Source organism: Acanthopagrus latus, chromosome 22, assembly GCF_904848185.1.
Source record: "Acanthopagrus latus isolate v.2019 chromosome 22, fAcaLat1.1, whole genome shotgun sequence".
Lineage (NCBI taxonomy): Eukaryota > Metazoa > Chordata > Actinopteri > Spariformes > Sparidae > Acanthopagrus > Acanthopagrus latus.
In genome coordinates, this window is record NC_051060.1 from 14,978,777 (window position 1) to 14,994,326 (window position 15,550).

Genomic DNA, 15,550 nt, shown 5'->3' on the forward strand with positions numbered 1-15,550 from the left:
AATAGTTTATGTGGATGGTGTATGTTGGCAGAGCCCATCTGGAGGCAAGTGCCGAGCGCTGGTCTCGTCTGCTGGGCCTCCTGGAGGAGCTGTGGAGGTGGATCTGCATGAAGGATGAGGAGCTGGCCAAGCAGATGCCCATCGGAGGCGATGTCCCCACCCTGCTGCAACAGCAGAACCACTGCACGGTGCGTACTGTTGCCGCAGGCAATGTTCCCGCTATGCTTTACAAGATTTATCATACCTTGTCTCTCATTGTTTTCTTCAAGTTTTCAAAAAGTTGAGTTGTTTAATCTTTTACAAAGTAGTACGTGTTTCTTTCGGTTTTGTTTTAACCATGCTTTAAGTTGTGTTCTTAAAATTTTAGGCACGTTGTCTACATTAAAAGTATTATGGCCTGAAAGGCACAAGACCTGCTTTAAAGGCTCCTCAGGCCCTTATGGACCATGCTTGCCTGATATCCTCCTGACTTTTCTTTTAAGTTTGATCCTAGTTTACAAATATTTCTGTAGTGTCTGTAGCCTTGTTTCTATTGAAATTAGTATAATGTTGTCCACTTCATGCTTGATGCGATGGTCTTAGTCTGCGAGGACTCCACAAGTCACCAGGGTGGAGATTTGGATGCAGCCGAACTGGCTTGATACACTGGCTGCATTAGTAGTTTGTGAGTAGTGTGTCTCACTGAGAAATTCGGAGTCTTACCTATTTTTGCCATGACGCGTGCTCAGTTCTTGGCTTGAATAGACCTGAAAATGACCTGTAGACGGTCATATCGACACCATATCAGCATTTCACTACAGTTTAAGTATCTATATCTGTATAATGTGTCACAGACATGCAGTGAATAAACAGATGAAGAGCAGTTTTTTGGCATATCCTTTGTTACACAACCAGTCTCCCATGAAAAAAGCCTATACAGTATATAGACAATAACTATATGCTTCATTAAGTAACAATCTGCTCCCAAAACAACACTGGTTTATACATTTTTGTACTCAGGTGACAAAATAGCTTGCAATAGAAAACATTCTACTTATACTCCCAATATAAATAACATGCCCAAATATAGGCAGTATTTTATGGTGCTTTTTGAAGTGTTCATATACATTCTGTAACTGTGTTCAGCACATTAAGTATGTTGAGCTACACTACAGATTGCCCCAGTCAGGCACACAGCGTGATACTCTCCCCATTTTCAATCATCAGCATCGTTATTGTGGTCACTCAACACTTGCATCAACGCTGCCTTAAACGACCAATATCGAATTACTTCACAACCACCGCTGCTGTTTCTTGTATTTTATTCTTATAATTGTTATTTATCACCCTTACTTCACACTATATCATTTATTCTAACAAGGAATCAATGCTGTCATTGAGCTGACCCATTCACACCTTTGTCATCACCGCTGTTTGTCCCCCATGTTTCCCACTGTATTATTTATTGTAACTACTGGTTATTGTGATAGTGCATTGGCGTGTAATTGCTTTCAGATAGATGACTCACCCCGTGGCTACTGTTTACACTCAGTCCAGCAGTCAGCGTCGCTGCCGTTGATGTTGCTTTCGACATCATAATGCCTTTCTCCCCAGCCCGTTCACCACGCTGTCATTTTGTTCCCCAAAACGCCTTGAGAATAAGCACGTGTGCTATCATGCGTGGGTGCAGGATCACAGACACACAGTCTGTTGATCTCTCTCAGAGACGTACACACAAACACACACATCCAATTCATATGTGTATATAATGCTTACTAGACCTATGTAGGTTCAACAAATGCACAGTAATTTCTGTGTGTCTATCTACTTCAAAGATCTGTAAGGTTTCATTACAGTTTATTATTGCGTGATTGTATATTACATTGCATTTTCTTATTTCATTCTGCTACTAATCAAGACTTATTGAGCAATCATGCAAACAGAGACGCAATCATTTTCCAGCGAAAAGCTGAAATGAGATATGTTCTCCATTATAACGACGTGAATCAAATACACCTCAACACTAATATATGGAAGGAAGGCAGGTTTTGAGATGGCTCAACAAAAAACAAAACAAAAAATGATGTGAAATTAAAACCATAGTGTTGTAATTCATCCACTGGTTCCTACAACTCTCCTCTCCTCTGCCACATTCTCAATGTGCCAGAATTGGGTTCCTTGGGATAGCAGCAAAGAGCCAATCATGTCCACTTTTTTGGCTGCTGGAAAATCATAAAACTGTGACTTTCTGTTTCTGTTCCTCTTTGAGACAACGCCTCTGACTTCCTGCACACCATTACACAATTAATAAAAGTTTCTAAACTATAGGAATTCTAAACTCCATCCCTAAGAAAGGAACTGGGAACTTTTGCTTTAGTCTAAAAAGAAAAGGGACGGGCTCAGTGGGGCCTCTAATTTCAAAGCCAGAATATTGAGAGAAGCAGATAACTGATCTACTGTAGAGACGGCGTGGGGCTATTTGAATTGGCAGACAATCAATTTCTTGGCCGCTGCCGTGCCTGCTAAGTATAGTCTTTTAATGATTTTAATGAAGAGTCATCATTCAACAGATTAAGTAGAAGAATGGCTTCTCTTGAAATCGCTAAAAATGTTAAAAATGGAAGACCAGATCCATATTTTGTATCCAGGGAGAAGCAAACTTTTTCGCCTAATTGGAGCTGATCTGGCCCTCATTATGTGTATCATCTGTTGAGCAAAGAGATGTATGATTTAAGTGTTTTCATTTAAAGATCGTCATAGAAGTATTCTGCCAATCTGTTCGCCAGTAATGGCCACTTAAGTTAAGGAGTCAGTGTCTGATTTTCAGTCCCGTCTGCATCGTCGAGCCATGGGGACGATGAAAGCCTGTCCAGGTAAATCAGAACGTGTCCTCTGAGGTTTGAGATGATGTTCTCTGTGTCTGACAGACAACAGAGGCGCGCTGCGTACCCAGCAGATCAGACAAGGTCCATTAGATAAGGAATGGGACTGAGAGCACACAATAACCACAGGAGGATACAATCCCCCCTGCATCAGTCCTCTTCCCCTAACCGTCTTTCAGCTCTTCCATCTACTTTTCGTCTCTGTGGTGTCTGGCCATCTGATGGCCCTCCCTCACCTTCGCGTCTTCTTTCCTTACAGTCTCTCTCCCTCTTTGCCGTCACACATTATTTCTCATTCTGTCTTCTCTCCTTTCCCTTTTTCCATCCCTGCGTCTTCAGCCTTATGACGCCGAAACTGGAAATAAAGGAACCGAGGAGTTGAAGGCTCACTTTTTTCACTTTGACTATGTTGTATTTTTTCCCTTCACTTCCCTCTCCTCTGTATTCTTAATAGATTGGCCTGGAGGTCTTGCCGACCCTGAGAGGGATGAGGGGGCTGAGCAGCACAAAAAGCTGGGGCTTTGAACACGTCATGCTCTTTTACTTGCTTACATCGACACACACTCAGGCACACACACACACACACACACACACACACACACACACACACACACACACACACACACACACACACACACACACACACAAGTCCCCCGCGCTCACGCATACATCCACATACATTTCAGTCACGAAGTGTTAACACACAGACACCAGCTGCTCTGCCGGCGTGATGGAGGAAATGTGTATAGATATATGGAAATTTGTATATATGAGGAAGGGAGGGCTTAGAAGGGGGTAAGTGGGGAAAAAAACTGTCTTCTTCCCCTCTTTCTTTTTTCTGAGACTTGAAGAGATAAAAGAGGAAGGCTAAGCCACTGCGCCCAACAGAGAGCAATTGATATTGATGTTATTATAGAATCTGAAGAAAGAAAAATATGAGGGAGCAGTGGTCTGAACAGAGGAGAGAGCGATGGGCACAAAATGGTAAACAGAAGCAAAATTATATGAAGAGGGAGAGAACAAAGAAAAGAGGCTTATATGTGAAAAGACACGTTTTCACCTGTTTGTTTTCCCAGATATTCACTTTTTCGCATTAGATTAGGGAGGGGAAGGGCATCGTCCTGTCTGGCTTGAGTGAGTTCTGCTCCCTCCCCTCGGTATTGATCTGTGTCTGTGTTTTTCCCTGCTAAAATGGCCCTAATAGTATTTATTAATCGCACATTCAATTACCCAATAAAAGGCCTTTGTCAGCATCCAGCTGATTAAACTCATCAGTCTGCTCTATTAAATTAACAGCTTTTAGATCAAGGAGTGGGAACAAGGGAGCTGGCACTTCTGGGCATTTTTAACAACTCCTATCTTTCGGCAACAGTTGGCTCTTTGCCTCCATTCTCAGGACAGTCCAGACAGTCACAGTCTACTCTAGATATTTCAGAATTAAATAAATATGAAGATAAACAGACAAAGTGTGGTTCTGTTTAAATTTTAATATATTTAACTTGGCAGTTAATTTAGGGCTCGATATGCTTAAACAGCATACAATTACCCTGTCTAAAGCGTGGAGCGTCTCATAATCTGCTACAGAAGCAATCTTAATCATTGTGCCTGCATGATTGATTAGCTCAATTTGCACCTGAATGGACAGGCCGTAAAGGAGAATCAAATGGATTAAATTGCTGTGCTGGACTCCACCTTATCTCTCAGGAAGGGAAGGACTCACAATCTCCTCGCTTTAAATAACTTTAATTGTTTTTGTCTGCTCGCCTGCACGTTTGTTAGCAGCCGTTTCGTGATGTCATAGTCGATGGTTTTAATTGATTACTCATTTCAGTCATTTTTCAGGCAAAATGTCAAACATTCGCTCACTCAATTTAATGGTTGATCGTTAAGGAAGAGTCATTGGGTATCAGACCGTCGGCTGGGCAAAAGGAGCAGTTGTAAGTGGTCCCTTTGGGCTCCGGGAGATTGTTGTTTCACTCAATTTGGACATTTGGACATTGGATTAAAGGTGAAACGTCTTCAAGAAACTAAAACAAATCCAAATGCCTAAGATATAGCACTTAGTGTTAGCATGACCTGGATGACTGAGAACTCTATCCATTATAGAGTAAAATGTTGACTCTACACCTCAGCAATATAAAACACAAAATTTTTATTATTGAGAGCTGACGGGGAAAAGAACGGAATTGAGCATTTCTTACTGCACTTGTGGGGGGGGGTCTTACTCTGTATCACAGTGTGTTTCAAAGGTTTGTCGTCACCACAAACACTTAAAAATACTCCTATTATTTATTTTTATCCACTGGAGGGAAACAGTTTCTTGACAATTTGCAATTTCCTCGTGCATGTGAGTGAGCCCCTATTGTGAAGGCTCCTTGTGTCCCAGTCAGGTGCTTTTCTGATGTGGAGAGCCGCTTTATTGTAGTGGTCCTATCAGGAGGGTTTTTTTTTTTTTTTTTTTTTTTTTTGCCGGGAAGAAGATGAGGGGGCTCGGTAATATTGTGGAGAGGCTGAGATAGCAGGGTTTTGAGAGCGGGAAGAGGGATGTTTGGCAGCGCTCCGAAAGTAGCTGTGTTGTGATGCTATCTTATCGCCACCACAGCACTGGGCACACGGTGATAAGAGTGCTGCTGCGGCCACACACTCACACACACACACACACACAGACCTGGACACAAACAACCAGACGCTGACACAACCAAGGTCACGCATACCTACAAGATAGATGTCGGAAGTATTGCAAGACTGACAAGCGGCCGTCCTTTCCTCCTCCGGCCCTCACAAATCACAGGAGTCCAGACTGTATTCTAATGTGCGAGCGTTAAATACTATTAAGAAGAAGAGCAGAGTGAGGACCTGCCTGCTTTTATCTTTGACATAGACAGCCATGTCTTATCACTCATAGGCCAGCTGGGATTTGCGAGAGGGGGGAAAAAAACTGCTTTTTTCCCAACCTGAAAGCCGTACATGTGTTTGATATTTACCTCTCATGCTCTCTCTGCAAAGTGTGTCCCTGTGTGACACTCTGATAATGTGAGCGCATTGAAGTTTCAGTAAAAAAAAAAAAAAAAAAAGTGTGAGTGTCAGGGAAAGGTCTTTGGTGCGTCGTCTGTCTGAACTGCAAGGATGCCCAGTGGCTGGATGACAGACAAGAGAGGTTGTTTTTTTTTTTTAACTGAGGGAATTACTTGGCACTGCTTGTGATGCCATTGTTACAACCTTGTGTGTCTTTGGAGCCAGTTAACAATGAAGGACGACATTTTGGGGGAACACTGCTGTCACACATTTCAAGATTTATTGTCATAAACAAGTAATACAGCTACAATAAGCAAGACACTTTATATTAATAATGAGATTCAGTGTTCATGCTTGACCTTGAAATCACTTGACAAAATAATCACAAAGTCCATTTAATAGCTCTTCCTGGGCTTTGCATGATCCTCATGAGCAGATTGCCATGTCGTCATGCATTTGCACAGTCGGTGTTTACATTTCCATTTTTCTGAGCACTTTAAGGATTTACACATGCCTGAAAGCTGTTCTTGGAAACAATTAATAAAGAAATTTGTAAAATCAACACACCATTAAGTCCCGATTTGCATATATATGCAAAACACCCACGGCAGAATCAAACTAATTCCCGAAGCAGTCAACTGTGTTCTGCTTTTAAGCATTACATAAAACCAAACTCTTCATGTGTAAAACAAAAAAACTTAAATTAACAGTTCTGTTCGATCTTTGATTACAGCTTGCGTGCAATAATTCATTTGAACGTAACATATTTGTAAAATAATGTCATGATAAGATCATATCAAATGTTGAAAGCTGTTCAACTATCATTTTAGTGGTTAGCTAGTGGGGACGTTTACTGGCTAAAAAATCTGAAATGATTATTCAGTAAATTTAGCTGATAGGGAACTAATGATAAGACAAAACCTTGGATGATGTTTGGAGTGCAGGTGGAACTCCTGACCTCTTTCTATGACTCTGTGGTGGCATCAGCCATTTGCTATGGAGTAGTCTGCTGGAGCAGCAGCATCTCGGCAGCAGACAGGAGGAAACAATATTCCAATATTCTCTGAGAATAGAGTGGATTTAACAAGAAATAGCTTGAATATGCACTCAGACGATGAAGTCATAACATTTGCAAGATAAAACTAAAAAGACACAGACTTGGAAATTCTCAGAGAACAATGCATTTATGAGAAAAAAACCAACAGAGCTCGAGTAATTTCTTTTTTATATTCTTAGAGAATATAAAGTCAGAAATTTCAGGGAAAAAAAGCACTGAAAATGAGTTTGGTTTTATTTTGGTCAAGGACCAACAATGTCTCAATTGTGCAGTTGGATTGACCTCATCACACCGCTGCTCACTTTTTAAGTGAAGTTAGCATATTTCCTTACATCTAAAACATTGATCTGCACGGTTACTGCAGCATGCAGGCTGGTTTGATGTTGCTGTAAATATTAGTTCCTGTTACACCTTGTTGTTATCAAACATCCCTGATTTATCCAACCAGGGATTTTTGCATCAGCATGTTATTTGTCCCCACACTGAGCTGCTATCTGTGATTTGCAGGCAGGGATTTTTTTAAAGTTATATATAAAACTTATATCAGAAAATTTCACTTGCTAGACTCTAAGCCACGTGCGAAGAATATCTGCAAATAAACAGGCTTCTCACACTTAGTTCAATCCCATCTAAAGCCTCATTTAAGCCGCCACCAAATCTGTGCAAAACAAAACAAAACAAAAAACAAGCAAGAAGTTGTTTTTCTAGTGGTAGTTGTCTACACAACTCCCCACCAACCCCCTTTTTTTCTGTCTTTGTTCCCCATACACACCCCTTTTTCCTCTTCCTCAATCACCCCTCATTTAGTTTCTATCTCTCAAGGTCCCCTCTCTGAGCTACCTGCCTATTATGTTTCCTCCATGTGAGCTGGGAGGAAATCATTGGAACGGAGCGAGCCATTTATTAGCAGTGGTGATTTAATTTGTGTTCAGCAGGAAGCTCCATTTCAGCGCGAAGGTGCGTTTGTCCACAGGAGGCTGTGTAAAATTGTCATTGCAGCGGGCTGAACTAAACTTTTACAAAAAAAAAAAAAACTTGCTTCCTGAAATGAGCTTTTTTTTCTTTCTTTCTTTCTCTCTCAGAACTAGAACAAGAAAAAGAGTGTGTACATCTCAAGGTTTCCCACCCTCCTACCCTGCCTCTCTTTTCCCACTCTCTTCTTATCTCTTCAGATGGTGCTGTGTATACGCTCCCCCTGAACCCAGCATGTTGTCATCTGCCACTCAGCCGGCGTTGTTGGCGCGGAGGAAAAAACAGAATTTTTGGCATCTTATTTTTCGCTGCGCTCATCTGTTTGATGAGTCTGATGAGTGTGAGATGTTATCAAAGCAAGTCGTCCCGTCTAATCAACTTGCCTCACAGCATCTTAAACAACGTCGCCTCCTCACAAAGCAATCCCACACTCCGGTAGGCAACGGAGTCCCCTGGGGTCGCACTTACACTAAAACAAGCATAATTATACCGTTACATGCCATGCTCGCTCCCTCTTCACGCTTTTTATCGGCTGCTCTGGGCTGTGGCGTGAGGTTAAGAAAAGTGTCCATCAAATCGGCTTGTGAACTTTTACCATCTGGTCTCCTGCTCCTCAGGGTGTGTGTGGATGCCTACGAGCTTGTGTGTGTTTGGAGAGAAGATGGGCACGATATGTGGTATTTCATTCCGGCTCTGTAATGACAATTCCTGCAGGGTTACGGCGCCCAGACACTCACTTAATTCCGTGGATCACTCAGCTAATTTCATGGCGACCCGAAGGAAATGCCCAGTTTGACCCGTGTGCTCCAAACAGAACGCCTCTCTCTCCCCGACCTCTCGCTTGCTTTTCCCTTATAATAAGTTGGGAGTGGGCAGAGAAAAGCGTTTCGTGATGCAGTGCAAACCCTAATTAGCCGTCCAGAGCGTTGTTTATCTCGTCCATAAGCTGAACTCGAGCATCTGCTCTTGTTCTTTAGATGCATATGTGCGTGTGTGAGTTAATCATAAGCGCCTCTTATGTAATTTGATGAGTCAGAAAAGTCAGAGCTGATTTAAGCAGAACTGGTTGATTAGTAGATGTCTCTGTGGGGGGAACAGCAATCTGGATACATTACCTAGTTTATATACAGTACAGCAGGTTCATTTTGAGTTCATTGGTGCAGACTAGATCAGGAGAGTTGGGACCATGCACATACCTGCAGAGGAAATGCATTAATTACCCCTTTTGAAATTTTCTGTTGAAAAATGTGTATCTCTTCTCACATGCATCTTTTAGGATCACCACAGAGCTCAACCGGTTTCTAGCCAGCAATTTATGCTGTCATCTGTTCAAGACTGACGGCCCTCTAACCCGCTTTGTTTTGCGTATCTCTTGCAGATGCTCCGGTCAGAACTGAAGGAACGTGAGCACTTGGTGGTCACCACTTTGGATCAAGCCCGTATGTTTCTGGCTGACCAGCCCATCGAGGGTCCCGGAGAGCCACGCAAGAACCTGCAGCCAAAGACTGGTACGTTAACACTCAACCTGTACATATATTTATGTTAATGTCTGGGGGAGGAAAAGAAGATAATTGCATTGGAGAGCAGCTCGGCTGTCAACACACTGTGCGTTAACCATGGATTTATAGCAGGACTAGATACCTCTGCCAAAGATGGGGCCTGTTCAGTCCTTTGAGAACTGCTTCATGGCACATGGGGCAGAAAGAGTTTCACCTTCCAGGTTTCATTCATGGATTCCTTCAAGGAACCTAAAAAAGAAGGAAGGTTCCATTTCTAAGTAAGTCTAAGGTCTCATCTTTCAATAGTAGAGTAAGTCTTTCAGTATTAATTGGACCTCGAGAAAATGCAGCATGATTGAATAGTCATGATAATAAAAATAGACTCCTTTTTTGTGTGGGGTGCTTTTTTCCTTCATTGGATAAGATATAGTGCACTTACAGAAATGAAGGGAGAGAAAGCGGGGCGATGACATGGACCAAAGGCCCTTGGCTGTACTTAAACCTGGGGGCTGTTTAGATTACATGTTAAGTGTCTTTCACCCCTCAGTCACCGGTATGCCTCCATAGACTCCTTTTTAAACAGCTTGGCGTACCAAATCAGCAAGGTGTCTCACTCGGTCCACTGTGCACCAGAAAGCACTCAGACATTCACAGCAAGCCTGTCTGGTTTTCTTTAAACCGAACATAAAGACTTATGTGGCCTGGTTTTGAGGTTAAGCACCCTTGAAACATAATTCACTCAAATCTGAGCCAATGATAATGGCGATATCTAACAGAGCGCCCAAGAATTAAATATGCAGCGACTCATTCAGCATTCCCTCTCAGTCTCCGTTGGATGCGGCACGGAAGTCTTGGTTAAGTCAGCACATTTCGCTTCAAACCAAAAACCCTACTGTGTAAATAATTAAACCAACCCAAGGGGCTGTGTTAGGGGTGTGGCAGGACTTCAGAGCGCATTCCGATAGGCTTGTTGCCTGTGATCTCTGATACGGATATCAAAGCGTCGCCTCATTGTATAAATAGATAAAAAGCTGATTTAAGATCAGAGGCTGCGCTTGTTGTTTAATCAGAGGAGATGGGATTTCTCAATGTGACACTGAAGTAAAGTCTTAACAACTTCAATTGTCTGACATTCTCTCTCTCACTAGTTTGGTTTTGTCTTCGCCACTTGATTGACTTTCATTGATTTGTCTGTACTCTACATTCCTCACTGCAAAAGACAGACACGGTAACGTGGTGTGTGTGCGTCTGCATGAGACGCTAGCTGCCGCACAGTACGTCTCAAAGATGTGCGACTTGTGTGTGTGCATGTGAAGGAGGGGGGAAAAAGAGAGATTGCAGAGCGACCAACAGGTGAAGATGGTAATCCAGTCACTACTCCGGAGACGAGACCTTGGAACTCATAAAAAGCTGCTCATCTTTCTTTATAGTTAAAGTGAGCGTTTGGGGAGCAGTTACCTCCTCTGACCATTTCTTCTTCAAATCCTCTGAGGTGTCACATCTCATCATCTCCTTTCGCCTCCCCTACCCTCCCTCATTCTCTGGATCCTCTGTCTGTCTCGCCCTTTCTTTCACACGTTAACTGCATTTCCTTCCACCCTCCCCTAATTAAGATCCCCTTTTCTTGTTTTATTACCTTCTGCTGGTCTCTCCTCTCTCCTCATCTTGAGCTGAGCTTGTTTGCCAAAGGACACACAGATAATTGAAAGTGCAGGAAGAGGGAAAATGCCCAAGAAAAGGCTTATTGAGGACCTTAACATTAATGATACAAAACAACATTTAGAGTGATAAATATTTATGCAGATCGAGTCAGAATAACCTTTTATGAATTTGCCTTTCATGTTTAAGCCTTTGGTCTGTATTATTTTATGGGAGATGTAATAAATTGTAATAGAACAGAATTCATGTGACAGCGTTCCATTAATTAGGACTACCATATTATGAAAAGGTTCAAAGCTGACATGAAATTATCTGCAAGATTTCTCTCTCTCTCTCTCTTTGAATTTGAAATAAGTCCGTAACTTGAAAACATAAATGTCGTTACTATAGAATAAGTTGTGCTTTCTGAGATGAATCGAGCCAGCTGGGTGCAAAGAGTTGAATGGTTTCCATGTCAAAGATTTGATTGTTGGTGAAAAATACCACGCAGCTTGATAGAAACTAGAAACTAAAGAATAGCAAAGCTCATGACAGGCGTCTTTGTCAGCAAAAGAACTTCTATACCCACCTGTCTTCTCACCTCACTTCCCCCAGACCTCACCCCAGAGGAGAAGGCCCGAGGTCTGGCCCGGGCCATCCGCAAGCAGACGGGCGAGGTGATGGAGCGGTGGGAGCGCCTGAAAGGTCACATGGGCGGCTGGCAGAGTCAGGTGGAGCGAGCCTTGGAGCGCCTCCAGGAGCTGCAGAGCTCAATGGACCAGCTCGACCTGCGGCTGACTCAGGCAGAGGAGGCCAAAGCCACCTGGCAGCCGGTGGGAGATCTGCTGATCGACTCTCTGCAGGACCACATCGACAAGACCATGGTGAGTCACAGAGACGGCACACGCACATTAGTCATTGAGACATCAAGTCAAGGAGCGAGGCACCCCACCTGTGTGCACATCAGTTAAACACGAAGACCTGAGGCAGGATCTGGAAACACTGACTGTGAATTGTCTGTCTACTTTGCAAATCACCCTTTGAGCAAGTAAAGTTGGCACTGCTGTCTGTCATTTGAGATAGTAAAAGCAGCCAAAATACATCCATGAAGCGAGTGCACGCAATGTTGTGACCAAAACTTGGCTGTGAATTCTCGCACGCTCTCCACATTCTCCTCTCCCTCTGATTTGATCATGTGCCGGCTTTAATGATTCTGTCCGGTCTGTTTGCAAATGCTACTCGTCAAAATTTGAGGATGCCTTTTTGTTCCCGGCCAAGAAACAAGCAACACATTTAGTACGAGAGCAGATAAAATGACAGCACTTCCTAATAAACAGTAAACAATCAATGAAAAAGTGACAGAGGAGAAATAGAGGACGGAGGGAAGACAAACAGCGGCTCCTTCGCTGTTGCATTCATTTGGCTGTCTGTTACACCAGCTCACATCTCTCTGATTACCTCCCTGTGGTATGAACAGTCTGGCCAATTATGGCTCTTAATATCCACGTCTTGTAGGCGTCCACTTTGAATAAAACTTTCTATTAATAGATTTTGCTACAGCCGTGGAAACACTCCTCTCCAGTACGTGACACAGACAAAGAAAGCAGGCATTAAGTTTATATTGAAAGCCGCGGTAGCAAGTCTAAATTGAAATTACAGCAAAAGAAAACTCAATTGTAACTTAATTTATCTCCACTTAGAGACTATGAGGTCAAAACAAAAGAGATAAACAGCAGCTAAGATAAACTGACAGTCTCTGCAACAGGAACACGACTATGTAATTAAGTTTATAAGTTTATAACTGCAATATCGCCCCTGCAACAATATCAAACTTTCTGTTCAGACCTTCAGAGAAGAGATCGCCCCGTTACGTCAGGATGTACGAACCGTCAACGAGCTTTCCGCAGAGTTGACGCCGTTGGACATCCAGCTGTCCTCCACCGCCTCAAGACAGCTGGACCAGCTCAACATGAGGTGGAAACTACTCCAGGTACTTTGAATCCTCACTGAATCATTTGCAGATGAGCACACACACACACACACACACACACACACACACACACACACACACACACACACACACACACTCATGCACGCATGCACACACCCTCTTTCTTTCTTCCTTTCTTCCTTCAAGGTTCTCTGCCACTTTTCTCCCACAGCGTTTTGTCCACCCTCGCCTCTACAAATTCTGTTTTTCAATATATCTTGATCCTCAGTCTTCCTCTTCCCTCATCCTCCCGCCTGCTTAGGTGTTTTCATCTCTTCTGTCTCCCTCAGTGTCTCCTCTCACCGTGTACATGCATGTTGATTTCATTTTGTGTCAGCTGAAGTCGCAGGGGACTAAGAGTTGTCCCTCTACCTGCGTACCAGTTTGATTTGAGCGCAGCTGCATTCTCACTGCAGCACTTTGTCACTAAACATCAAGTCGTGGAGAAGTGTGGGACTTCTTTAAAACTTGGCATTTTAGTTGGACAGGTGTGGGTTTACAGGACGTAGCGGTGCACGCTTCGGCGAGCTCTGCGATTTTCTCAGCCCCTGCTTTGAGTGCACGTTAACAAAATGAGAAGCTGTCAAAGTGTGGGCTAACTTTATTTGGAAAGCTTGGAAAATAAGACAAACGAGACTGAATAATACGTGATACAATATATGCATATTTTATGTCATGACATAACAATGACAGAAAATCCAAAAGGCCTCCAGCTTTTGACAGATCTATTGTCTCGTTATGTAATTCACATGCAACACTCTCAGTCACCACCTGTAGGAGACCCCCTGACCCCCAATTTCAATGCAGCTTAGTGTCAGAAGTTTCTATGAAAGATGTGATGTGGTTAACAAGTGAAAAAACAGAGATTGAAGTACTGAGCTAGGGCTGCTATACCATTTCAGCATTGCAATGTGACCATGCACACAAGGCACAGTGTTAATTAAGGCAAATTCACTCAGCTCTTTAACATTTTAGATGTGCAGTTTGTGTTTTCAGGGCATTCAAGCAAGTTTGCGGCACTGAATATTAAGACATTTTGGTTGTAACCATGGTGTCCTCCACTGTTACTGTACTGTAGCATCACGTCCATACACTAGCCACTTTTCAATACACTTCTGTTTTTCATTTCCATATGACAGACAACAAACGTATTGCATTGTCAATTGTTTTTGCGATATCGCGCAGCCCTAGGTGGAGGATCAAGTACAAGCAGCTGCAGCTAATTTTACAAGGCAAGCAAGTGGCAGCAAGGAGGTCAAGAGGGATTAGGGGATTTAGAGGGAGCAGGAGAACAAAGCGATAGTCTTACACAACCTCCAATCATCAGATCAGTTTATTTGATTCATGTTAGGCCTGAAGCCATAGAGAATATGCTACTGTATTGGAATCTGACACCTATTTCCATGGATGATGGTCTGCCTTCTAAGCCCATTTGAGTTGGGCATCTATTGATGCAAGATACTACTATGATTTCGATAGAACTTTCAGTCGTTCCGGCTCATCCAACCAGTGACGAGACGAATGTGAGCAGAAGAGAGTGCGCATCAGGCACACAGCAGAGAAACCATTCAAGCTCAGATGTCTCATTTCTTTATTCTTTAACACTGTGTTTTCATCAGATCTTCATACACTTAACAACAGCTCTGCTATACTCCTATACTATACCATCTCCTGTATATCTTCATGTTTTGATCATGCCAGAGATAGGTGGTGAAAAATGTGAAATCAAAGTTCTCCTTAATGACTGACTTCTTTGAGGCTTTTAGATCTTTGACGTGGCTGGCTGATTATGTCCCCAGTTCCCAGTGGTAGGAGGACTGAATACAGGTCAGACCGCCCAGCTGCGATGGAATCAAAGACTCTGTCATGGAAATTGTGTTTCTACAGACGGCATTTGAAGTTTTTCTTGTATACAGCCGCGCGGCATCGTCGGCGTAGATAAATGAGTTGCGAGTGTGGGCAGAAAAAAAGCAGGGAAGGGTGTTATGTGTTGAGGGAAAAGAGAAATCTTGGGGAGTCGTCCCTTTTTTTTAAGTGTGACACTGCCGCAGAGAGACACTGGGTAGCTGGGCTAATTTGTAGCCTTGTGATATTTCCCATGTACTGTACAGATACCCACTAATAGTCTTTCTGCCTGGAGAATGACCATAACTCACACACCGAATCAGAGCAGGACAGAGTTTCGTGGACGGCTCGCTTCGTCTCCCTGCTGTCTGCTCCTTTTTGTCTTTCAGCCTGCAGGAAGGCGACGGCTTCACTAATAAGCCAGGTCTGACTGTGTAGTTTGATGATTTGGTTTTCAAATGCAGACAGCTCCCATCTTCTTCTCTGTGGGACAGAGGCCATGATAGCCATTAATGGCCAGATAGAAACTGAGCTATTGCCCTCTTCTGTGCCCATTTCCAGGATCCCTGTGTGGACAGCTGTTATCTGGCTACCATAACGCCTGAGGAGTGTGTGTGTGTGTGTGTCTGTCTGTCTGTCTCTCAGTTTTACAGAGTGCCAATATTGACCTGCT

General features: G+C 43.1%; 1 protein-coding gene across 7 annotated transcripts in view; it reads left to right on the forward strand.

Annotated features, from left to right (window-relative positions):
- The window catches only part of utrn (utrophin), a 185,651-nt gene that overhangs the window by 109,992 nt on the left and 60,109 nt on the right, over positions 1-15,550 (forward strand). For all 7 annotated transcript variants that reach the window (XM_037085455.1, XM_037085454.1, XM_037085459.1 and 4 more), the window contains 4 exons: positions 32-188; positions 9,284-9,413; positions 11,658-11,926; positions 12,886-13,032. In XM_037085455.1, coding sequence (XP_036941350.1) covers positions 32-188; positions 9,284-9,413; positions 11,658-11,926; positions 12,886-13,032 — 703 coding nt within the window. The remainder of the gene's footprint in view (positions 1-31; positions 189-9,283; positions 9,414-11,657; positions 11,927-12,885; positions 13,033-15,550) is intronic.